At 32.8% G+C, this 27,770-nt stretch overlaps 1 protein-coding gene across 1 annotated transcript in view; it reads right to left on the bottom strand.

Annotated features, from left to right (window-relative positions):
* Positions 1 to 27,770, bottom strand: part of CCDC178 (coiled-coil domain containing 178) — a 366,636-nt gene that overhangs the window by 263,902 nt on the left and 74,964 nt on the right. Inside the window, exons 10-12 of the mRNA XM_004273779.2 lie at positions 15,187 to 15,282; positions 14,836 to 14,972; positions 1,052 to 1,235 (exon numbers count right to left, since the gene is read on the bottom strand). Coding sequence (XP_004273827.1) covers positions 1,052 to 1,235; positions 14,836 to 14,972; positions 15,187 to 15,282 — 417 coding nt within the window. The remainder of the gene's footprint in view (positions 1 to 1,051; positions 1,236 to 14,835; positions 14,973 to 15,186; positions 15,283 to 27,770) is intronic.

Below are 27,770 nucleotides of genomic sequence, written 5' to 3'. Positions count from 1 at the left end.
CAACACATGTTAATGAAAAATCAAAGCAAATTATAAATGACATCTATAATATTGTTATATATGCTAAACCATGTATATAATCACATTCCTTGTATTTCTAAAATAATTTTGAGGTTAATTTTTACTATACATAACTTTTATTATACTGATTTTGAAACATATAAAATATGAACATCCCACTGAATAACCCATGGGAAGGGACATTGGCACAATATACCAAGTCAGTCGGAGAGCTGGACTCAGTATGGGAAGAAAATCCTGGTGTCACAGTACAGAAACATTTACTGGCAGACAATCTACATGTCCTAAATTTAAATAGCACAAGACAAAGTCTTCAGTGAAGATAGTGCTACTACAGGGCTTAAACAGAGAATACAGACTCTGTATTTTACAGATACTTGTATGACCAAAAGTCTTTAATAAAAAAAACGCCAAAGATGGAAAAGGTGCGGATGTGATGTGTGATGGACAGAAGTAGCCTGTTAAAGTGGTCCCCTGGTTTGCGGTAAAACGGAGTTGACTTTGATAGTCCCTATGCCAAGTGGCAGGGAGTGGCTATTTGTCATCTCTCTCACATAGGAATGGATTAGACGCATATGAGCAGTTGTTTTTGCAGCTCTGTGGTCTACTAATTGCTTGGTACCCTGGAATCTAATAACTTGCAGGCCTAATGTAGGTACAGCCTTTTCTTACATTGGTAACTGTGCAAGGGCACTTCCCAGCATCCCTTCTTCCTACCAGAGACAGAACTATTATACGTTAGATATGTAGGATGAGACTGAACCAAGCACCACTCTCTTCTGGTGATCCAGGTAGTTTAAGGTTGGTGATAGAAAAAAGTAGACATGAGTGTTAGTTAGCTACATTGAGCCCCATTTCTCTTCTATTCAGGCTGGACCTCTGAAGAAAAGGGATTTTCTTCTGATTTATCAGAAGGAGTGACTTTTTTGAAAAGACTAATATAGCTTAAATTAAACTCTATCAATATTAAATCGATGAAATTCAGGCTCATTACCCTTTTCATAACTAAGAAGAACACAGAGATACAAACCTTGAATCTTCTTCTCACTTCTGCTGTTTTCTGTTCTAATTCCTCTGTTTTAAATCTGGTTAGGTGGAAAACGGCACCAATGTTATAAGCTTCCTTGTATAGCTGTTTAAGAAAATCTTCATTTTTTGACCTCAGTTGCAACAAAGATCGGATTTCAGACTTGAGCTCTGATTTTTTCCTTATACTGTTAAAAAAATAAAGCAAAAACACTGATATGATTATTCCAAAACAGTATACATTTAATAATAGTAAAAAAGGAACAAGGTCATATTTTATGTTACCAAAAATGCAAAATAAACAGATACTTAATCAAAACTTGATTAGAGAAAATATATCCCAAAATTCCATTTATTTTTCTTCTTCTCCTGATGGCTACCTCTAATCGTCAGGCTGTGCCCAATCTTAGGAGAATAAGTGTACTAATAAGAAAGGCCTGGGGAGCCAAGAGGCTCAAATTTCGGAGCACTCATTTCCTTCTACAGCAACCCATCTTTTCTAATCTTATATAACATTGCTACTAAGAATAATAAAATATAAGAAAACATAAATATTTTTATATATTTTATATATATTTATATATATATATAAAATAAAATATAAGAAACACTCAGCCCATGAAAAAGAGAAACAAAACTCAACAAAGGAAAACTAATAACTAAAACAAAACTCTCAAAAAGAGAACCAATAGCTAAGGGAAAAGAGTTAATAGAGGAAAAAAAGTAAGGCATTATTATCATTATAAAATTTACAAAAACACCGAGAAATATTTACTAAACTCTATGGCAAATTAGTTGTTTCTTGTCCAGATTGTGTAACACCTTTGTTCCAAATACAGATCGAGGCATACGATATAAGAATAAAATACTAAAAAGACATAGCTACAGTCAAAAATGAGGTAACCATGCCTGTAGAATAGAAATGGAACTGGAAAGCAAAGCAGGAGTTGAGGAGAAGCAGGAAGAAGGTATTCCACCAGATGGGTTACCAGGTCAAGGTTCACTACATCACAGCAGGGGTTTGTGTGAGTTGCACTCGTTTGTGAAAGAACCAACTCACTGACAGAGGCTATAGGTTCATACAGAGCTAGGGCATTGGGAAGAGAAGACCCAAAGATCAAGAACTCAACCAATGGGTAAAGAAGGAATCAGAAGGGAAATCAAAAAATATCTTGAAACAAATAAAAATGAAAATACTAAAATACTAAATACTAAAACTTACAGGATACAGCAAAAAGAGTTTTAAGATAGAAGTTTATAATGATAAATGCTTACATTAAGAAATAAAGATCTCAAATTAACCACCTAACTTTATACCTCAAGAACTAGAAAAATAAGAAGAAACTAAGCCTAATGTTAGGAGAAGAAAAGAAAAAACATCAATCAGAGCAAAACAAGTGAAATAAGCCAAAAACAAAAGAAAAGATCATCAACGGAAAGAGGTGTGTTTTTTAAAATATATAAAAATTGGTAAATCTTTAGCTACACTAAGAAAAATACAGAGAACTCAAACAAAATCAGAAATGAAACGGGTCACACTACAACCTATACCATAAATATAGAAAGAATCAAAGAGACTTATGAGCAATTGTATGCCAAAATTTGGGTAACCTAGAAGAAATGTATACACTCCTAGAAATGTATAATCTGCTGAATCATGAAGAAATAGAAAATATGAACAGACCAATAATAAGAAAATTGAATCAGTAATTAAAAACTTCCAATGAAAAAAAGCTATGACCTGATGGCTTTACTGGTGAATTCTACCAAACATGTGAAGAAGAATTAACACGAACCTTTTCAAACTCTTTCCACAAATTGTAGAGGAGAGAACACTTACAGACTTATTTAATGAGGCCAGCATTACCTTGATACTGAAGCCAGAAAAACAAACTACAAGAAAAGAAAATTATAGGCCAATAACTCTGATGAACACAGATGCAAAAACCTTCAATCAGAATTCAACAGCACATTAAAAAGATCATATACCATGATCAAGTGGGATTCATTCCTGGGATGCTAAGATGGTTCACATATGTAAATAAATAAATGCAATACACCACTTTAACAGAATTAAGGATAAAAACCATATGATCATCTCAATAGGTGCAGAAAAAGCATCTGACAAAATTCTACATCCATTTATGAGCAAAACTCTCCACAAGGTGAATATAGAGGGAATCTACCTCAACATAATCAAGGCCATATATGATGAGCCCACAGCTATAATCATACTCAATGGTGAAAAGCTGAAAGCTTTTTCTCTAAGATCAGCAACAAGATTAAGTGTGCCAACTCTTACCACTTCTATTCAACATAGTACTGGAAGTTTTAGCCAGAGAATTTAGGTAAGAAAAAGAAGTATGCAAATAAGAAAGGAATAATTAAAATTTTCTGTTGGCAGATGACATGGTCTTATATAGAAAATCATTAAAACTCCACCAAAAAATGTATAATTAAATGAATTCAGTAAACTTGCAAGATACAAAATCAATACATAAAAATCTGTTGCATTTCTATAAACTAACAATGAACTACTTGAAAAAGACATAAAGAAAACAATCCAATTTATAATAGTATCAAAAATAATAAAGTACTCAAGAATAAATTTAACCAAGGAGGTGAAAATTCTGTATATTGACAGCTATAAGACATTGTTGAAAGAAATTAAGGAAGAAAAATAAATGGTAAGATATCCTGTGTTCATGGATTAGAATAATTAATAATGTTAAAAAGGTCATACTACACAAAGTAATCTAGAGATTCAATGCAATCTCTATCAAAATTCTAATCACATTTTTCACAGATACAGGAAAAAAAATCCTAATTCATATGGAACCAAAAAGGGTCCAAAGTAGCTAAAGTAATCTTGAGAAAGAAGGACAAAACTGGAGGTATAACACTTCTTATTTCAAACTATATTACAAAGCTTAGTAATCAAAACACTATGGTACTGGCATAAAAACAGACACATAGGCCAATGCAACAGAATCAATGGCCCAGAAATAAACCCAAGTATATAGAGTCAACTAATCTTTGACAAGGGTGCCAACAACACACAGTGGGGAAAAGATTATCTCGTCAATACATAAATATCCAGGGAAAACTGGGTAGTCACATGCAAAAACAAAAACTGTGCTCCTATCTTGCACCACTCATAAAAATTAACTTGAAATGGATTAAAGACTTAAATGCAAGAATTAAAACTATAAAACTCCTAGAAGGAAACACAGAGAAAAATCTCCTTGACATTGGTTTTGGCAATTATATTTGGCATATGACACCAAAAGCACAGGAAACAAATGCAAAAATCAACAAGTAGAACTATATCAAACTAAAAATCTTCTGCACAGCAAAAGAAATAATTAATAAATTGAAAAGGCAACCTACAGAATGAGAGAAAATATTTGCAAACCATTTATGTAATAAGGGGTTCATGTACAAAATGTGTAAGGAATTTATATAACTCAATAGGTAAAAACAAAATAACCCAATTATAAAAATGGGGAAATGACCTGAGTAGACGTTTTTCCAAAGAAGACATAAAAATGGCTAACAAGTACATGAAAAGGTGCTCAACATTAGTACTCACCAAGGAAATGCAAATCAATGACACAGTGAGGTATCACTTCTCACCAGTTAAGATGGCTTTTATCAAAAAGACAAGAGACAGAAAATGCTCACAAGGGAAGTGGAGAAAAGGGAATCCTTGTATACTGTTCATGGGAATGTAAATTGATACAGCCATTACGAAGCACAGTATAAAGGTTCCTCAAAAAAAAAAAAAAAAAAATCCCACAACTACCATACGATCCAGCAATCCCACTTCTGGTTATATATACAAGGAAACAAAATCAGTTTCTCAAAGAGATGTCTGCAGCGTCTGTCCCATGTTCACTGCAGCATCATTCACAATAGTAAGATATGGAAACTACTTAAGTGTCTGTCAATGGATGAATGAACAAAGAAGTTGTGAGATCACTATACATATTGATATATAGTGAAATATTATTCAAGCATGAGAAATAAGGGAATCCTGCCATTTGCAATAAGATGGATGAATCTAGAGGGCATTATGCCAAGTGAAATAAGCCAAACAAAGAAAGACAAATGCTGTCATGATTTTATTTATATGAGGAATCTAAAGAAGAAAAAAACAGAAGTCAAAGAAATACAGAGCAGAATGGTGGTTACCAAGGGCTGACAGGTGGTGAAAATGGGGGAGATAGGGTCAAAGGTACAAGCCTTCAGTTATAAGATGAATAAGCTCTGAGGATCTAATGTACAGTATGATGACTGTAGTTAATAATACTGTATCGCTTACTTGAAATTTGCCGAGTGTAGACCTTAAGACCTCAGCACAAAATTTTTAAAAAAAAGTAACTCTGTGAGGTTACTGATGTGTGGTATTTCACAAAGTTTGTCAAATCATTACATTTCACAGTTTTAATATATACAATTTTGACAATTGTACCTCAATAAAACTGAAAATTTTTTGAAGAAAATAACAGATGGGGGTGTATATAACAAAATTATACCTGAAAAATTTCCAGTACTGAAAACCAACATGGGTCATTAAATTGAAAAGTCCCACTTAGTGGTAAACTGGATATATTACACACACAGAAACACACACACCCCTAGACATGGAATTGTGAAATTTCAGAACTCTGAAATAGGAAGAGAAAATTCTCAAGTTCCCAGAGAGAAAAAATAGATTACCAACAAAGAAATGATATCCAAATGTCGTCAGATGTCGTATCAAGCAAAACTAAATGAAATATGGATAAGTTTAGAGATTTAATGTACAACATGATGACTATAATTAATAATAGTAATTAATAATAATTAAATACTGGAAATTTGCTAAGATAGTATATTTCAGGTGCTCTCATCACACACCCACATAAAAGGTAACTGCATGAGATATGTTAATTAGCTTGAGGTAATCATTTCACTATGAATATTCAAATCATCATGATGTACACCTTAAATATGTACAATAGTTTAAAAACTAAATGAAAGAAAAACTGAAAAATATCTTCAAATTAATGAGAAAAAATAACTTTGGATCTAGAATATGATACTTTGAGAAAATTCTTGTTTGAATGGGTTGAATAGAAAATGAAGTATGAGTTCAGGGGAACAGGAGTGCTTATTTGCATAAGATTTGTTATAAAGAACAGAAGGACAGAGCTGGGATGCAGGTCTGCGTTTTATCTTGTGTTTGCTTCTTTCCAAGCTGAGCAATATTAGGCAATGTTCATACACTATTAAAAGAGAAATAATAATGATTCATGGGAAAGAGGAGAAAATTGTAGGTGCAAAGCCCCTGTGTAAGAGACAACAGCATCTACTTGGCAAGTGCATGGGTAATGAGCAGAAGGGCCTTCCATTATTATATCAGAATGTGTGAAGACAGATGCAAATAGACTGGTAAGAGAAAAAGGTAATTCTCATTTATTGCATCTGTGTTCTCTATGAATTATACGGGAAGATTATTAAAGTGAGGGTGATGTGGGCATTAGGATTGAAGAGAGTAAGAAGATATGAAACAGTTGTCAGAAAAACTGAACTGTCTAGACATTTCTTGGTAGTGCTGAATGTCACTTGAGACTTATAGCCATAAAATTTAAGTTCTACTCAGGGGCAAATGTATTCCAATGCTAAAGAAGCTTAAATATTAGGGCCTCTAACTGATCCCCAGCCCTTATACAGTCCTTTGAGTGTTCCTAACAGTTTTCACATGGCCATATGTTTTTGTAAAGTTTGCAAAAATGAGATATTTTAACCACAATGACTATTTTCTTTTTCTAATATAATGTATCTTCTGTCAAGTGACATTAAAATGGCTGTGGGCATTCTGTATTCATGATCTTATGTTCTTTTTTTCATAAAAAGACCTCACATTCTATAACCTTTAAGGCCCATCAAACCAGGATCCCCCCGTGATGACAGAAATTAGCGCACTCATGTTTTCCTTTAGCCACAATCAGAGGTTAGGATACTCGCTTAATTCAATGATAGGGCTTTTCAAGTCATAAAAACAAGGTTTTGAAACTTATTTAAATGAATGCTTATTTTGATCAAATATAAGTAGGTTCTGTAAGAAAGGAAGGAAGGACAAGAAGGGGAATATACAAATATAGTAGGCATGATAGATTGGTCATCTTAAAGGGTCAAATAATTGTTAGAGTGACAGTACTAGGAGAGTAAGTAAGCTGGAGAGAGAGGTGTTGGTTGTCAGAGAGTAGACTCTTAAAACTGAGATCAGCAGGTAACTCCAATATTGGAAATGGCAAGATATAGGTAAAACTGTCATAGAGGGTGGTTGGTGTGAGGTGGAAGACAAGATTATTAGGAATGTATAGGTCTAAGAACTAAGAATCCAATTTCTTGCATGTACTGAATACACACCAAATTCAGGTTTTGATCGCTTCTGAAGAGGGAGAGAATAGAAATAGGAAGGGAGATTTATTTGCAAGATTTTAATTCCTTTTTAAGAAAAGTCTAAACTAGACTAACACATTGCTGAGTAGCTATTTTGAATGGTGCATATACCATTGTCTCTTTTAATATCTGCAAAATTAAAAAATAAAAGCAAAATAGTTTAAGAATTTTCATTCAAAGGTTTGCTGTCAAAGGTTTACTGTATTTTTTTTTAAAAAATCATAGTCTATATCTATACTCCTATGAAGTAACTCAAATTAATAGGCTGGTAAGATATAGCTAAATAAATATAAAAATACAGTACCCTATGGATTCAATCTAAGGATTCCAGGGTATTTAACAACTTCAATAATATTCTAATTGCCATCTCTACAAATAAATCACCATCCTGTTAACTCTTGATAAACACATTTCATAAAATATACCAGTATGTCTTTATGGTGTTCAATAGGTTTTTTGCTCATTTCCCTCGATTATCAACCCCATCTTTGGATCACTGCAGTTACAATGGCATGGTCTTGCTTGAGGTACAGCAGAGCATTAGAAGTAGATATTCAGAATATTTTACAGAGCTTAAATGTTAAGAAAATGGCTATATAGAAATTCATACCACACAGTTAACTTCAGCAAACTAAATTCAAACTAATCAGTTTCAAATCATCTTAAACAAGCTCATTTTCCTTGACTTAGGTCGCTTAAGCTTGCCTATCATGTGAATAAGCAATCAAGTGAAATTATGTGCTCAAGTCAAATGTCCCAAATGTAAAAGGTCCATTGCAAATGGATGCTTATTTAAAAGACAAAATTATTAAATTATACACTGCTACTGCAAGGTAAGTAATCATATATCATCACCATCACCCAAAGGTCCTGCAAATATTTGTTATGCACATAGTACTGAACAAATTTTGTTAAGTATGGCATCTTTTTTTTAACGTTGCCATTTTTAAAATGAACTATATATGAACAATAGATCATATACTGAATTAATTATGTAATTTATTCAAATAGTATAAGAGTTGGGAATGGCATCAAATGGTGAGACGGTGGATACAACAGTACAAACTGGGGGAAGTTTCATGCGCGTATTCACTAGATGTATGAGTGCCAATGATTTGCATTAAGAACTTTCTTACTATTATTTTTGAACTTAAGGAAATAAAAAGAAGCTGGGACTAAGGGGAAGGTGATTCACATAAATGGTCGAATAAAAAAGAAAAATCAAAGAAGAGTGTAAAAACAACAGAGCTCTTTTGAGAAAAGCAATGGCTATAGCCAAATAAAGAGATGCAGAATTGAATAAAGCAATAAGCTTGACTTTTTTTTTGAAGTAGTTAGTAAATGTGTCCAGAGCCTGCTGTAACACGTCAGAAATAGGAACCAAGACTTGCCAGTGGAAGAGGAGAGGCAATGTTACTAAGAAGAACATAAATTTTGGAGTCAGACAGACCTACATTCAAATCCTGATTGCTCCTTATGTAATAGGGGGGTATTGAGGATAATATACACTGTGCTTGCATACATTGAGTAAGGTAGTAATAATCAATACGACCCTTGTTTGTAGAGAGGGGAAAATAAGTTACCATGACGAGAAGCACCTGGGAAGAGTTAATGTCTGAGTTATTGTATGAATGATTTAAAAAACAAGTGATTTAATAGTGTTTTTTTTTAATTAAAAAGTGTTTAACAGTATGGATCTTCATTATAGTGCTATCTGGTTAAATGAGATGAAAGACAATGAGAGAAAAAAATACAAATATAAGAAAAGGTAAATAACCATTAATATTGCTGTGGAGCAGAAAAAGCACAGATAGATGTGCTATCAGAACATAGAGCAGAGAGAATAGAAGCACAGACACTGAAGCAAAAAAAGACACAAGGTTAAAAAATGTTTATATTCAGCTCTCATTTGTTCATTAAGATATTTATTTAACACGTATTGAGAAAGACACAGACACCCACGCACATGCAGACACACACAATGCCTGCCAGCAAGGAGCTCAGCTGAGAGGAGACAACAAATAAGCAAGCCAACAGTAACTGTACCTAGTGTGATAAGTGCTAGGAGAGAGTTAACCAGGGAGAGTTACTTAATGGATACTTGTTGAGCACTGATTACATGTCAAGTGCTACCCTAAGTGATTGGGGTACAAAGATGAATTAAAACAAAGGTTGCCAGTTTATATTCTCATGAAGGAAAAAAAAAAGAGACATGAAAAAGATATTCCTCTGCAATCCTAAGTACAATAATGGAAGAAGCAGAAAAAGCAGTTAATACCACCTTGGTTTGTAGAGAGGGGAAAATAAGTTACCACGAGGAGAAGCATCTGGGAAGAGTTAATGTCTGAGCTATTGTATGAATGTTCAATTAACCATATTTAAAAAACGAAGCCAAAAAAAAAAGAAGAGGAGGAGGAGGAGAAGGAGGGGGTGGGGGAAGGAAAAGAAGGGAAGCAGAGGAAACTAGAGACAAAGACTGCAAAGACTGAAGCTTAAAACAATATGAGTTTGAATATGTAACCATTTTAATAGGCTAGAACATTAAAAAATCATGGAAGGGAGTAGTAAGAGATGTCTGGAGCTGTGAAGGTGACAGATTACTGTTTCTAATTTATCAGTCTGGAAGCTTTATCCTATAGCTGGTAGGGAGCCTCTGAAAATTTTTAAAGCTTTTGAAAGTAAATAATAATTCATCCTTTGTAGATAAATTGTACCAGTGATGCTCTATATGCTGAATCTGAGGGCTCACACTTGGAATGAGGTAGACCAGTTGGAAGCCTATTTAATATTCCAATTAAGAGACAATTAGGACCTGGTTCATTTCATTGGTAATTGAAACAGACAGAAAGGAAAGCACCTACTGGAGACCAACATCTAAAAGACAGACTTAACAGAAGTTGGTAAGATGTTGGCTGTAAGATGGTAGAGAGGGATAATAGGATGATGCCTGAAACAACCTACTTGATAGATAATGGTGTCAAGATGTGATGTTGGGGGAGAGGGTAGATATTCAAAATGATACTATCAGGAGAAATAAAGGATGTGGGTAGAAATTAAAAAGTAAAGTAAAAATATGATACATGTTAAAATAATGAGAGTAGGTAACATTCCTGTGATAGGGAGTAGATCAAGAATGCAAATGGGCTGTGTTTAGAATTCTGAGCTAATCTATCAGGGGACCAGCAGAGATAAACGAGGGTTCCTAGAAAGAACAGCTTCAGAAAGTTAAAGGAAGAATCAAGAGCGTGGGATTTTGAACCTCAAAAAGAGATAGCCACAAATGCTTGGGTCACATAAAGAAAAAAAAAGCCATGCAACAAGACTAAAAAATATCCTCCCTTAGGAAGGGAGGTCCCAAACCTTACCTCATCCAACTACCACTAAAATGATGTCTTTAAAAGAGAAATCTGACCATACGAGATTTTTAGTGGATTTCCATACTCTTCAGCAGATTCCAAACCCCTTAAAATGATTCATTACCTGACATTTAGTTCCCTACCTTCAATATCTGTCCCTGCCTGCCTGCCACACAAAAACACATGTGTACGAATTTATGCACGTGGGTGCGTGCACACACACACATATACACAAACACAAGTTAGGTAAAGCACTTGCTCTGAGCTCCAGCTACACAGTCAAAAGTACAGCTCTGTGAACTCACCACACTCTTACCTGTGCCCTAAGATAATTTCAGTTTTAATGTTAGATCTACTATTAACGATTATTATTATTAGACTAACATGTTAATAAGCATATTTGAGTGTTCACTAAAGGCCATTTAAACTGAAGTCAAATTAAATTCCAAAAGATGACATAAGAAAAATCCTGAATCAAAATATAGAAAATCAGGTTTCAAATGCCAGCTGTGCTAGCTGTGGGAATTAGGTTAGCTATTTTGCCTCTCTGAATCCTAAATTCTTTATTTCTTCCTTGGAAGCACACAATAATTGTTTAGAAAAAGTAGAATTCAAGAGAGGATGTATAAATATTCCACCTCCTTAGTGATCAGAGAAATGGAGTTTGAAACAATATTGAGAATATATTTTTTCATTTACTGTATTGCAATAGATTTTTTTTAAAACAATAGTAGTACTTAATGTTAGCATAAGTGCATCACAAAACAAGCTCATGAACTGCTCAGCTTCAATAAGTGGTATATTTCTGGAAAGCAGTTTTAGAGAGGGGTTAGAAATTTTAAAATATTATAGCCAATCTACTTCTATAAATCTACTTAAAAATTTTAAACAGCAATGATGCTAAGATTTCTGAACATAATATATGTACTTACAGTAAGTCATAAAAATAAAAACCTGAATATAAAAATTAGAGTAATCCTGGCAAAAATCAAGGTTCACTAATATAACAGACTTTTGTACAGATATTTAAATGATGTATTTGAAATTTGTATAACAATGTGACAAAAAATTCAATTATGGGAATAAAATCAGAACACACGTTCATCAAGAATGAAAAAATCAGTAATATATTAACAGTATCACCTCTATCTATTGACATGATGTTAGGTTTTCAATCTGTTTTTGAACATTTTACACTTTCTTTTCTACACTAAATATGCATTATAATCAAAGGGATAAAAAGATCATACAAGATACTTTTGCTCTGAATGCCCTGGAAATTTGATAAAATGGAGCTTGAATATCATGGTTTGGGAAACGAAAAAAAAAGTCTGGGCATATCCAAGGACACAAATTGCAAAATAGAACCGCTTTCAAAAATATGAGGATGCAAATGATTAACTCAACTTTATCCTAGGACTCAAAGATTTTCCACAAATGGTTTCCAGAAGAAAATGGACAACACACAGTAAAGATAGCCAAGAGCACAGGGAAAAGAGACAGCAAAAGCATCAGCTAGAAGAATTATATACGGAAGTAGATTACAAAGACTACAGGTATTTACATTATTGGATACAGATTATAAAATATTCATACTATGTTTAAGCAGTAAAAGATAAGCTTTAAGTATTTGCATCAAACAGGGAATCATAAAATGACTTAGAAGATTTGGAAGAAAAACAAATGAAATTTGGAAATGAGTCATTATTTTTGCATCTATCTGTCTATTTTCTTTCTCTCTCTCTCTCTATCTATCCATCCATCCATCCACCCTAGTAAGAGACTTGAAAAAACAAGATGAATGGCTGATTATGTGCTCACATATTGCCTCTGTCCTTTGTTTTCTCTTCCTTTGGAACATCACGTAGGTATGTGGCAGATGTGACTCTTGCCTGCACATCTCTTAATCTCTCCTTCATGTTACAAACTTTTCACTAATTCTCTGTTCAGCACTGTGTAATCTGCTGCTAAAATCATCCATTTAATTTTTAGTTTCAAGTACAAATTGAGAAAAAAAAATAAGTGACATCTTAAGATGTTATCTGAACAAGCATAATGCATACTATGGAAATCCTCTACATCCAGGGTTGCTACATTCCCGTTGCCTGTGATAGACTGTACTAGTGTTCCCAATTGTTCATTATCTCTCTTTTTAACAGGATTAGACTTCCCACCCAGTTGGCATTGGGCCTGGCCATATGACTTGCTTTGTTCAGTGGAGTGTGAGCAGGAGTAACATTTATCATCCTGTGGAAGCTACAGAGCCACTGAGTTATCTCACTAATGCACTTGTGCTACCAGAGCAACATGCCCTAGAAAGATCCCATCCTTCACCCTGCATCTGAGAAGTATAAATTACATGAATCACACACACAGCAGACACAGCGAAGCTGCAGTACCAAGTAGAAATAAACCTTTATACCACTAAGACTTGGCAGGTACTCATTGGTGCTGGATAATGTAATAAAATGTAACTCTCACACTCTTCCTTTTCTCCAGAGCTGTCTCGTCATTAGCTTACCCACTCTTCAGATTTTTCTTCGCCTCTGGTTCTCTTTCTTAATAAAATAAAGTTTACAACTACAATTTTAGGTTATCCTTTAGAAAATAATGTTCCTTTTGCTTTCTTTAAAAAAGTGTATTTAACATACAGATAAATTTTACAAATGGTTTCATTCTATGATCCAAAGATAAAATAAGCACAATTGTCCAGTATCATCATCACCTCTCTCCATTCTTTCCTCTTTCCCTCCTTTCAATAATTAATGATGGATAGCATAGTACATGTCAGGAACTATGCTTGATGATGAGAATTCAATGATGAAGAAAATATGATCATGGCTTATGTCTGCCCTCATGGATCTTCCCATTTGTTGAGGAAGATGGACACCAGTCAAATATTTACAGACACAAAGCTGCAAATATGACAAGCGATATGAAGGGAAAAATGTATGCCATATACACACATAATAGAGGAATTGGATATAACTAGACAGTCAATGAAAGCTACCCAGAACTGACTTCTCAGCTGTAATCTTAAAGATAAGTAGTAATTAACTAGGTAGAAGGTGGAGGAAAAACATTTATTGAAAAGGAATTAGCATAAAAACACCTTAAGGGCTGGGAAAAAAACGTGACAAATAGGAGAAATTGAAGTAAAGCCGTTGTATTTGAACCAAATAATAAGGCTGAACCAGGTGTGACAGGAGACTGCAGAGCCAGGCATTCCTGCCTACTCAGGAACCTTGTGGGGTTCGTTAAAGAGGGGCTTTTGTTCCCTCACCCCTGCTAAAATTAATGAAAGTATGAAGGGAAACGGATAATACTTGTGTTAAAAAAATTAAAAGAAAAAAGAACACACCTACCACAATGTAGATAATGGATTAGAAAGGGAGCAGTTATTGCAGGTAAACCAGCTTTGGAAGGCAGCTATGCTCACCACTACACCACCAACACTGCACAAAACCAGCTTTGGAAATCACCAGTTCACAAGTTCATGCAAGACACGATAATAGCTTGTACCAGAGTGCTGGTGCAGTATTGAAACAGATAAATTAAAAAATTGTTTAGTATGTGGAACATTTCTTGTTAACATGTTGAATATGAGGGTTGAAACAGAAAGGGGAATCAAGAAAACTCATAAGTTTACGAGCTAAGAAATCTAGTTTAGTAGTTTCAAGGAAGAATTGAGTACTGACTGAAGGAGATCACGAGCTTGGTTAGACACATTTTAAAGTATCTTTAAGTATAAGAGAATATGTTCAAGGGAAGTGATATGAATTCCTTTTCATTATTTTGATTTTTCTAAATGGATTCAGAATGATAAAAGAGCAACATTTGGGATAGAAATAAAACTTAAGCTAATTATAAAGACAAACACAAACACCATCATACCACCCCAGGAACACAAAATGAAGTGATTTATTATATTTAACATATTAGATATGCTATATAAGAATGAAAATCATATTTGCAATATTACCTGTCACTGATATAACCTAGTATAGTTTCAATATCGATCTCAAGTCTTCTATTTTCTTCCATCAATTGAGAATATGCTTTTGAGACATCTGAAGAATCTTTTGCGATATTAGAAAGCTCAATATCCCATGTTCTTTTCTTTAAAAAAAGCATCATTTATACATGTTTAAGTAAAAATGATTTAAAATAAAAATTACTAAAAGTAATTTCATTATTACACATTGTTTTTTCTTTTTGAGTGAAAAAGAAAAAGAAAAAAATGTGTAATAATGAAATTACTTTTAGTTTTATGAGTTAATACTTGGGAATAGAGAATGGAGCTCTAGTGGGAAATAGGGAAATATCAACTTACTGTGGCATAAAAATTATTAAGTGCTTCCAAATATTCATTTTCATAATTTTTTTTCTTCCAGACTAGTTGATCATAAACTCTTTTCAAATCTTCTAGCTAAGGAAAAAATACATACACACACACACAGTAAACTACGGAGCTTTCCACTCTTCTGTAAAGTAAGAAATTATCTTTCAAATTATGCAACTATAACATAATATTGATTAAAATATTATAAAATAACACCATAGGCTGTTTTCACTTATGAAAATTGATGCAAGAGTCTGAATAAAATATAGCAAAAATCAAGTCTAACAGTATACAAATGCATAATCATGATAAAATAGAATGTATTTTAGTTATAAGAATTGATAAAAATTCAAAAATTTAAATCTTTGCTCTCACCAGCAAATTAAAAAAGAAAATAACATAAATATGGCCAACACTCCACAAAAAAGCCATTTGATAAATTCACTATCTAGTTTCCATAATTTTTAAACTAGCACAAGGAAAACACACCCAAATATAATATAAAGAATGAACATAAAATATCAAAATAAATCATAAAATACTGAACCCATGTCCACTGAACTCAAAACATGAAACCAGATTATCTTTCATCACCATTGTTATTAATCCTGTTTTGTGAAATTTAGCTAAATGCAAGTAGATAATGAAACTAAATTTTACTAGTATAATATTGAATATGAAAATATAATGTCTTCAATTTTAGATGATATGACTGAATACCCAGGAAGACAGAAGATTCTATTTAAAACTACAATAAATGATTTTTGGAAAAAAGTCATAAGGAAATTAATAGCTTTTATCTATAAGAGTAATAATCTGTTAAATATATTGTGACAATATTTAAAAGCTTTTGTCAAAAATATAAAGTATCTGGAAATAAATTCAACACAAAAGGGAGGACCTATAATACAGCAAACAAAAATTCTTATTTAAAAGCTTAAATCAAGAAAAAATGATATTTCATAGAAAGGTTTAATAGGATATACTGTCAGTTACCTCAAAATTAATATAAGACATGATAAAAAGGAGTATTCTCTTTGAAACTTCATGAAATGAAATTCATATGGAAGAAAAGGTATGTGAGACTAGCCAAGAGGTATGTGAAAAATAAGAATAATGTTGGAAACTCGCTACCAGATATTAAAACATCTTATAATACCATTACATTAAGGAGTATTTATTTTTGGCATTACAATAAAGAACAGAAGGAAAAACAAGAGCCCAGAAATAGATCTAATGGTATTTGAATTCAGTGAGAGACAAATCATTTACTTTAATTAATGGATTGGAAGAATGTAGAACCTCTGTTTAAAAAAGAAAAACAAAGTTATCTTTCTACTTCACATCTAACTCACATTATAACAAAAATAAATTTCAGATTAATAAAAACCTAAATGCAAACACAAAACAGTACAAATTATTAATCAATATGAGTTTATTTGTATAATCTTGGGCTGAAGGATAATGTCACCTTGTCAAGTAAACCAAGATTTGTTGACACGTCTGATGGCATATTTTACAAAAGTTGTGTGGAAAAACATACCATAAACAAGAATGAAGGAAAATAAGACTGAGAAAAACGTAAAATAAAACCCCAATTTTCTGACATATAGTCCTTATGAAGGGTATCAGTAGACATGGTGCATTAAGAATATCTGAAAACTCTTCTCCATAAAGGTAATGAGAAAACTGGCCAAAAAAAGAGTCAAAATCAGCGTTTTTCAGAACTTTGGAAATTAAGTGAAGGTTTCCAGCAAATAGGGAGCACCTATTCAAGATCAGTCTAATCTGAGTAAGAGGTATGAGCTTTGTGGTGTTTTAACTTGTCCTACTCCAGGTCCATGATAGCCTTGAACAGCACACGTTTGTGGAGAAACCCATCAGTTGGGCAGCCACCAGAGGGAGCAGAACTGATCTGGAATGCTTTCAAAGCCTCATTATCACAGAACTGTCATTATTTGACCTGTCTGGTGGTTTTTTGCATGACTCCATCTGCGAGGACATCTGTACTTTCTTGATACAGAGCTCTCCCAGTACAAAACATCTCACGAGGAAATTTTCTCCCAAGCCATGATTGTCAAAATTTTAAGTAGCACAGGCAATTGATTAACTTTGTGGCCACCTGAGACAGTAGACAATGACTGGGACAAACGGTAAACTAACCGTTAGGCTATAAAACAAGTCACATTAGATTTTAAAAGATTAAAATTATATAAAGTATCTTCCCTAACCACACAGGAATGAAATTAGAAATCAGTAACAGAATCAAATTTGGAAATACAAAAACATGTGGAAATTAAACAATATACTCCTATATAACCAACAGGTCAAAGAAGAAATCTCAAGAATTAGAAAATACTTTGAGATGAATGAGAATTAAAGAACAACATAGTAAAACTTTTTGGATAAAGTTAGAGCAACACATGTATACCTGTTAACGCCTGTAATAAAGAAGATCTCAAGCCAATAATCTAATTTTACATCTAAAGGAAACAAAAAGTAGAGCAAACAAAACCCAAAGCAAGTAGAAGAAAGAAAACAATAAAGTTTAGAGTGGTAACAAATGAGTCCTAGTATACAAAAAAATAAACAACAACAAAAACCTAATAAAACCAAAAGACAGTAATTTGAAAAAGTCAAGAAATTTAAGAAAACTAGATACACTAAGAAAAAAAAGGTCAAATTACTAAAATCAGAAATTAAAGAGGGGACATTACTATTAACCTCACAAAAATAAGAATGATTATAACGGAATACTATAAATCATTTGATGCCGACAAATTAGATAAACAAGATGAAATGGACAAATTACTAAAATGACATGAATTACCAAAACTGACTAAGAAAAAATAGAAAACCCGAATACATATATAACAGGTAAAGAGATTCATAATCAAAATCTTCCCACACAAAAAAAGGCCAGGAGTAGATTGCTTCACTGGTGAATTCTACTAAATGTTAAAAGATGAATTAACAAGAGTTCTTCAAAAATTCTTAAAAATTAGGAAAGAAGTATTCTATGAGGCTATATTACCCAATACCAAATTCTGCCCAAGACATCACAAGAAATAAAACTATAGACCAATATCACTTGTGAATATAAACACAAACATCCTCCACAAAATAGGAGCAAACAATCCAGTAATATATGAGGGATTATACACCACAACCAAGTAGGATTCATGTTGGGAATGCAAGATTGTTTCAATATGCAAAAATCACTTAATGTAATATACTGTATTCATATAATACAGAATCAAATTCACCTGATCCTCTCAATGGATATAGAAAAGTTATTTTACATAATTCCACACCCTTTCATGATGAAACCACTTAACAACAACAACACAAAAAACCCTACAAAATTTCCTCAGCCTGATATAAAAGTGTATGAAAAACAAACATTATACTTAATGATGAAAAATGAATGCTATCATCTGAGATCAGGATGTTTGCTCTTATCATTTTTAACATTGTACTTGAGGTTCTAGCCGGAGTATTTATGCAACAAAAATAAATAATCTGGTTTCGATATTGGGAGGATAGAAATAAAAGCATTTGTATTTGCAGATTTTCAGATCTTATACATAGAAAATCCTAATGAATCTACAAAAAAAACCCCTACTAGAGTCTAGTATAAGTTTAGCAACTTGCAGGGTATAACACAGAAAAAGTAGTTTTATTTCCATACAATAGCAATTAACAATCCAAAAATGAAATTAAGAACAAAAGTTCATTTACAGTAGCATCAAAATTAATAAAATTATTAGGAATAAATTTTACTAAAAAGTGCAAAATTTATACACTGAAAACTATAACACATAGTTGAAAAGAGTTGAAGAGGCTTAAATAAACGGAAAGACACCTTTGTTCATGGATTAGAAGATGATAATACTCCTTTAATTGATCTACTGATTCCATGCAATCCCCTTTCAAAATGCTAGTTTACTTCTTTTCAGAAATTGACAAGCATATCCTAAAATACATTTGAAAACCCAAAGGTCCCAGGATAGCAAAAACAATCTTTGAAAGAAAAAAACTGAAGGGCTCACACTTTTGGATTTTAAAACATCCTACAAAGGTACAGTGATCAAAACATGGTAGTACTGGCACAAGGAAAGACATACAAATCAATGGAATAGAATTCAGAGTCCCTAAATAAATCAATGACTGACTGAATTCAACAAAGGTGTCTAGATAATGCAATGGGGAAAAAATAGTGTTTTTAAAAAGTGCTGTTGGGAATACTGGATACCCTCATGCAAAGAACGAGTTTGGACCCCCTACTTCATACAAAAATTACTAAAATTGGATCAAAGACCTAAATGTAAGAATTAAAATGATAAAAATATCAGAAGAAAAGATAGACATAAATCCTGTGACTTTGGTTCAGGCAACAGTTTCTTAGATATGACACTTAAAGCATGGGTAACCAAAGATAAAATAGACAAATAAGACTTCATCAAAGTTAAAAACTTTTGGGCTTCAAGAATTATCAAAAGTGAAAAGACACTTTACAGAGTAGGAGAAAATATTTTCAAACTACCTATCTGATGAGAGTCCAATATCCAGGCTACATAAAGAATACTTACAACTCAATAATGAAATGTCAACTGAATTTAAAATGGTCAAAAGATGTGAAAAGACATTTCTCCAAAGGAGATAAACAAATGGAAAACAAGCACATGAAAATTTTTTCTATATCATTAGTGATTAGGGAAATGCAAATCGGAACCACAAGATACCACTTCACACCCAATAGGATGGTTTTAATAATAAAGATAGACAATACCAATTATTGCTGAGGATATGAAGAAATTAGAACCCTCATAGATTTCTGGTGGGAATATAAAATGTTGCAGTCACTTTGAAAATAGTTGGCAGTTCCTTACAATGTTAAACATACAATTATATTGTATGTTTAGTATAGTATAGTATGTATAGTATACATGTATAGTATGTATAGTATAGTATGTATAGTCCCAGGAATTCCACTTCTAGGTATATAACCAAGAGAAATGACAACATGTATGCAAAAACTTGTACATCAATGTTAATAGCAGCATTATTCATAATAGCCAAGAGGTAGAAACAGCCGAAACACCCTTCAACTGATGAATGGATAAACAAAATGTGATATATACATACAATGGAATACTATTCAGACATAAAAAAGGAATGAAGTACTGATAGATTCTACAACATGGCTATGAAATGCCCAGAAGCAGCAAATCCATAGAGACAGAAAGTAAATTTGTTGGTTGCTAAGGACTGAGGGGAGGAAGGAATTGAGAATGACTGCTAATGGGTATAGGGTCCCTTTTGGGCATAATTAAAATGTTCTAAAATTACATAGTGGTTACAGTTCCATAAACTTGTAATATACTAAAAACCACTGAATTATACAATTAAAATACAAGGCCAATATTTCTAAGAGGCAACAAAATCCTGAAATTAATGACAAAGCAAATAATTCAAAAGAACATTGTTTTCCAAACCATTTCTGAATCCTCTTTATTCTTTTATTCACATTTACATACTATACCACCTGTACCATTATACATTTAACAATTTTCTTAAGTCAACTAACTTATTTTAAAAAGAAACTATTGTTATTGTAAGTTAAAATCCAATATTATATACCATAAAGAGTAACTTTAAAAATAAAATTAAAAACGATTTCATGAAATAAACAGCTAATATAAAAATTAAAAAAGTAGTATTAAATGTATTCAATTTACCAAAAGAAATACTAAATATAATTTTTAGAAGAATTACTATCCATAATTAAAGGAATATTTGGGCTGATGCTATAACTTTAAGATAAGAAGTTCAATAAATTATAAGATGATTTACCTGTATATAAATTAACAAGGTAATTGAACATTAGACTTAATTTCTAAACCAAATGAAAATAGACTTTTCATAAATGTTTGTTTCAAGAAGCCTTTGAAATATTTTCCAAAAATTTTCTTCATAAACTACCAAATTACTTAGCGAAGTGATATTCAAGCTTTCATACCCACTCATTACTATTGCTTAGTAAATAATCATGAAAAAGCTATTAATCAAGCTTTTTAGATACTGCAACATATTTTGAATGCATTTCTCAGATAAAGTTGTAACCAAGTCATTAAGAAAATGAGACACATCTAACTTGGCATGATTAAAGGGTGTATTCTATGGCTTCAGTTTTGTTGGATTTATTTTTTTCCCCTAATGTGCAATACTTACTTTAAATTTATATTAGGACATTTTAGGTTTTTGAATGAGAAAACATCTTTGTGGTATATCCTAATCTTTGATGCAGTTCTCAATCATAAAAGTCATGTAGAAACATTAATTTTTTACCCAAGAAGACTTGAAGTTCTAATTGAATTAATAGGGAGTGAGAAGTTTTCAGAAAAGCCCATATTAAAGATTAATGGCTGATCACCCATTTACAAATCTGAGAGCACGTAAGTGTATTTGGTGGTTTGAACTAATTCAGTGAATAATTTTAACAACTTCATGAAGTACTTCCCCTTAATCAACACCTTAAACCCTAATCTCTCTTGTAGATTATTAACATATTAAATTAACACACATCTAGTTGTTCAGATGAGATAACTGAGTATCTAAAAGGTGTAAAGTGAAGGTCACAACCAGAATGTGGAGGAGAAATCTGAGTCCAACACTCTATGATAGATTAAAACATTAAATGTTGCTTTAAATGAATTGCTTTAAATGAATTGCTTTAAAAATTCTCTACCTCATAAGTCATCGTAGAAATGCAAATTTAAAACCACAGTAGGACAAATTCAACAAAAGCACAATAGTTAAAAATAAATAAAAGATAATATTAGATGATGCTATTAATCTGAGGCTGGAATTCTCATACATGGTGGTCTGAGTAGAAAAATGTATAACAATTTTGGGAAAAAATTTGGCATGATCTGTGAAAACTGAACATATGCATATTTGGACAAGTAATTCCCAACATAAATGAATACATAATTTTAATGAGTATTTTGACGGTCTTGGTCTGAAAAACTGGAAGGACTGAATTGTCATAAACTCAAATGCGGAAGGCTGCAGGTATAATGCAATTGGATATCAAGTTTAATTTTCAAAAAGTTAAGCTTGAGAAACCCACTAGACATCTAAATGGAGACTGGGTTGGCAGTTACATATACAAAGCTTATAATAAGAGGATAAGCCCTTGGATTCTCAAATGTCTGGAGTGTGGAGAGAGAAAGAGAAACCAGTAAAGGAAACTGAGAACAAGAATCCAGAAAAGTATAAAGAAACAAGAATAGTATGTGTTCTTAGAGCCAAGAGAAAAAAGTTTCCAGAGATAAGGGTATAACCAACTTGGTTAACTGCTACATGTAAGTTAAAGAAGATAAGAACAAAGAAACAATGATTAGATTTAGCAATGTGGAAATCACTGTTGACCTAAATCAGAGGTATTTTGGTTGAATGGTGAGACAAAAAAGAAAACTGGAATGTGTTTAAGAAAGGATGGGATATTATGACCAAATGAGATTTATTCTAATAATTCAAGGTTCAACATTAGGAAATCCATCAATATAATTCACTGTATTTATAGAGAAGATATTACATGAACATATCCCCAAACGCAGAAAAGGCTTGACAAAAATTAACATCCATTCCTGATTTTAAAAATAGTCAAATTGAAACTGATAAATACTTTTTAACATAATAAAATGCATATTGAATCTTAAAGCTGGCCTCTTACTTAAGGGAAAAAACTAGCAGCAATCCCATTAAGAGAAGGACATAAAAAGGATGCCCATGATCTTTACTATCATTTAACACTGTACTTCATGTACTGACCAATGTAAACAAAAGACAAAAAATTAAAAGGCATAAAAAATAATGAAGGAATAACCATATCTCTCTTTGAAGATAAAATAATATCTTCCCTGGAAGATTCCAAGATAAACAATGACAAAACTACCATAAATAAATTTTAAATCAGTAAATTATTATAATATGATACACGTATATATATATATTTTCCATTAGATGGTAGAGCAGGTCTATCTAAAATCTTTTTAGATAATCACTTCCTTATTTTGACTATACTGAGGTGGTTGGGAGGACAACATCCTTAAGTTTCCTTCTAATTTAAGGGATATGTGAATCACACCCTTCTAAAAGGAACTTAAATTAAAAGTAATTGAATATGTGTCTTTTGGTTGGTGCATTTAATCCATTTACATTTAAGGTAATTTTAGATATGTATGTTCCTCTTACCATTTTCTTAATTGTTTTGGGTTTGGTCTTGTAGATCTTTTTCTTTTCTTGTGTTTCCCACATAGAGAAGTTCCTTTAGCATTTGTTGTAAAACTGGTTTGGTGGTGCTGAATTCTCTTAACTTTGGCTTTTCTGTAAAGTTTTTGATTTCTCTGTTGAATCTGAATGAGATCCTTGCTGGGTAGATTAATCCTGGTTATAGGTTTTTCCCTTTCATCACTTTAAATATATCCTACCACTCCCTTCTGGCCTGCAGAGTTTCTGCTGAAAAATCAGCTGATAACCTTATGCGGATTCCCTTGTATGTTATTTTTTGCTTTTCCCTTGCTGCTTTTAATATTTTTTCTTTGAATTTAATTTTTGTTACTTTGATAAATATGTATCTTGGTGTGTTTCTCCTGGGGTTTATCCTATATCGGATTCTCTGTGCTTCCTGGACTTGGGTGGCTATTTCCTTTCCCATGTTAGGGAAGTTTTCAACTACACTCTCTTCAAAATTTTCTCAGACCCTTTCTCTTTCTCTTCTTCTACTGGGACCACTATAATTTGAATGTTGGTGTGTTTAGTGTTGTCCCAGAGGTCTCTGAGACTGTCTTCAATTTTTTTCATTATTTTTTCTTTATTTTGCTCCTTGGCAGTTATTTCCACCATTCTATATTCCAGCTCACTTATTCATTGTTCTGCCTCAGTTACTCTGCTATTGATTCCTTCTAGTGTATTTTTCATTTCAGTTATTGTGTTGTTCATCTCTGTTTCTTCGTTCTTTAGTTCTTCTAGGTCTTTGTTAAACATTTCTTGTATTTTCTTGATCCGTGTCTTCATTCTATTTCTGAGATTTTGGATCATCTTTACCATCATTACTCTGAATTCTTTTTTCAGGTCGGTTGCCTATTCCTCTTCATTTATTTGGTCTTGTAGGTTTTTACCTTGCTCCTTCGTCAGTAACATATTTTTTTTGTCATCTCATTTTTTTTGATGGGTGGGACTCTGTTCCTATCTTACTGGTTGTTAGGCCTGAGGCACAGATTAGCTGAATGGATACAAAAACAAAATCCATATATATGCTGCCTAAAAGAGACCCACTTCAGACCTAGGGACACATACAGACTGAAAGTGAGGGGATGGAAAAAGATATTCCATGCAAATGGAAATCAAAAGAAACCTGGAGTAGCAATACTCATATCAGAAAAATAGACTTTGAAATAAAGACTGTTACAAGAGATAAGGAAGGACACTACATAATGATCAAGGGATTAATCCAAGAAGAAGATATAACAATTATAAATATTTATGAACCCAACATAGGAGCACTTCAATATAAAAGGCAAATGCTTATAGCCATAAAAGGGGAAATCAACAGTAACATAATAATAGTGGGGGACTTTAACACACCACTTACACCAATGGACAGATCATCCAGACAGAAAATAAATAAGAAAACAAGATTTAAATGACACAATAGAGTAGATAGATTTAATTGATATTTATAGGACATTCCATCAGAAAGTGGCAGAATACACTTTCTTCTCAAGTGCTCATGAAACATTCTTCAGGATAGATCACATCTTGGGTCACAAATCAAGCCTTTGAAAATTTAAGAAAATTGAAATCATATCAATCATCTTTTCCAACAACAATGCTATGAGACTGGGAATCAAATACAGGAAAAAAACTGTAAAAAACACAAACACATGGAGGCTAAACAGTGCACTGCTAAACAATCAAGAGATCACTGAACAAATCAAAGAGGAAATTAAAAAAATGCATAGAAACAAATGAAAATGAAAATACAATGACACAAAACCTACGGGATGCAGCAAAAGCAGTTCTAAGAGGGAAGTTTATAGCAATACAATATCACCTCAAGAAACGAGAAAAATCTCAAATAAACAATCTAAGCTTATGCCTAAAGCAACTAGGGAAAGAAGAACAAGAGGAACACAAAGTCAGTAGAAGGAAAGAAATCATAAAGATTAGAGCAGAAATAAATGAAATAGAAATAAAAAAAATAACAAAGAACAATAAAACTAAAAGTTGGTTCTTTCAGAAGATAAAATTGATGACCCTTCAGCAAAACTCATCAAGAAAAAAAAGGAAAGGATTCAAATCAATAAAATTAGAATTGAAAAAGAAGAACTTATGACTGACACGGCAGAAATACAAAGGATCATAAAAGACTACTACAAGCAACTCTATGCCAATAAAATGGACAACCTAGAAGAAATGGACAAATTGTTGGAAAGATACAACTTTCCAATACTGAACCAGGAAGAATTAGAAAATATGAATAGATCAATCACAAGTAATGAAATTGAAACTGTAATTAAAAATCTTCCAACAAACAAAAGTCTAGGACCAGATGGCTCACAGGTGAATTCTATCAAACATTTAGAGAAAAGCTAACACCCATCATTTTCAAACTCTTCCAAAATATTGCAAAGGAAGGAACACTCCCAAACTCATTCTACGAGGCCACCAACACCCTAATACTAAAACCAGACAACAATACTACAAAAAAAGAAAATTACAGACCAACATCACTGATGAATATAGATGCAAAAATCCTCAACAAACTACTAGCAAACAGAATCCAATAACACATTAAAAGGATCATACACCATGATCAAGTGGGGTTTATCCCAGCAAAGCAAGGATCCTTCAGTATACACAAAACAATCAATGTGATCCACGATATTAACAAATAAAGAAATAAAAACCATATAATCATCACAGTAAATGCAGAAAAAGCTTTTGATAAAATTAAACACCCATTTATGATAAAAACTCTCCACAAAGTGGACACAGAGGCAACCTACCTCAACATAATTAAGGTCATATAGGACAAACCCACAGCAAACATCAATCTCAGTGGTGAAAAACTGAAAGCATTTCCTCGAAGATCAGGAACAAGACAAGGATGTCCACTCTTGCCACTCTTATTCAACATAGTTTTGGAAGTCTTACCCAGGTCAACCAGAGAAGAAAAAGAAATAAAAGGAATATGAATTGGAAAAGAAGAAATAAAGCTGTCACTGCTTGCAGAAGACATGATACTATACATAGAAAATCCTAAAGATGCCACCCGAAAACTACTAGAGCTAATCAATGAATGTGGTAAAGTTGCAGGATACAAAATTAATGCACAGAAATCTCTTGCATTCCTATACCCTAACAATGAAAGATCAGAAAGTGAAATTAAGGAAACAATCCTATCTACCATCACAACAAAAAGTATAAAATACCTAGGAATAAACCTACCTAAGTAGGAAAAGACCTGTATTCAGAAAACTATAAGACACTGATGAAAGAAATCAAAGATGACACAAACAGATGGAGAGATATACAATGTTCTTGGATTGGAAGAATCAATCTTGTGAAAATGACTAGACTATCCAAAGCAATCTACAGATTCAAAGCAATCCCTATCAAATTACCAGTGGTATTCTCACAGAATTAGAACAAAAAATATTACAATTTGTATGAAAACACAGAAGACTGCGAATAGCCAAAGCAATCTTGAGAAACAAAAATGGAGCTGGAGGAATCATGCTCCCCAACTTCAGCCTATACTACAAAGCTACGGTAATCAAAACACTATGGTACTGGCACAAAAACAGCAATACAGATCAATGGAACAGGATAGAAAGCCCAGAGATAAACCCACGTACCTATGGTCACTTAATCTATGACAAAGGAGGCAAGAATATCCAATGGAGAAAAGACAACCTGTTCAATAAGTGGTGCTTGGAAAACTGGACAGCTACATTTAAAAGAATGAAATTAGAACACTCCCTAACACCACACACAAAAATAAACTCAAAATGGATTAGAGACCTAAATGTAAGACTGGACACTATAGCTCTTAGTGGAAAACATAGGAAGAACACTCTTTGAAATAAATGACAGCAAGGTCTTTTTTGATCCACCTCCTACAGTAATGGAGATAAAAACAAAAATAAACAAATGGGACCTAATGAAACTTAAAAGTTTTTGCACAGCAAAGGAAACTACAAACAAGATGAAAAGATAACCCTCAGAATGGGAGAAAATATTTGCAAATGAAGCAACGGACAAAGTATTAACCTCCAAAATATACAAACAGCTCATGGAGCTCAATATCAAAAAACCAAACAACCCAATCAAAAAATGGGTGGAAGACCTAAACAGACATTTCTCCAAAGAAGACCTACAGATGGCCAAGTGGCACGTGAAAAGCTGCTCAACATCACTAACTATCAGAGAAATGTAAATCAAAACCACAATGAGGTATCACCTCACACCAGTCAGAATGGCCATCATTACAAAATCTACAC

This window comes from Orcinus orca, chromosome 15 (assembly GCF_937001465.1).
Source record: "Orcinus orca chromosome 15, mOrcOrc1.1, whole genome shotgun sequence".
Classification (NCBI taxonomy): Eukaryota; Metazoa; Chordata; class Mammalia; order Artiodactyla; family Delphinidae; genus Orcinus; species Orcinus orca.
The sequence above is the reverse complement of the archived record's forward strand: the minus strand, read 5'-3'. Positions and strand labels throughout refer to the sequence as shown.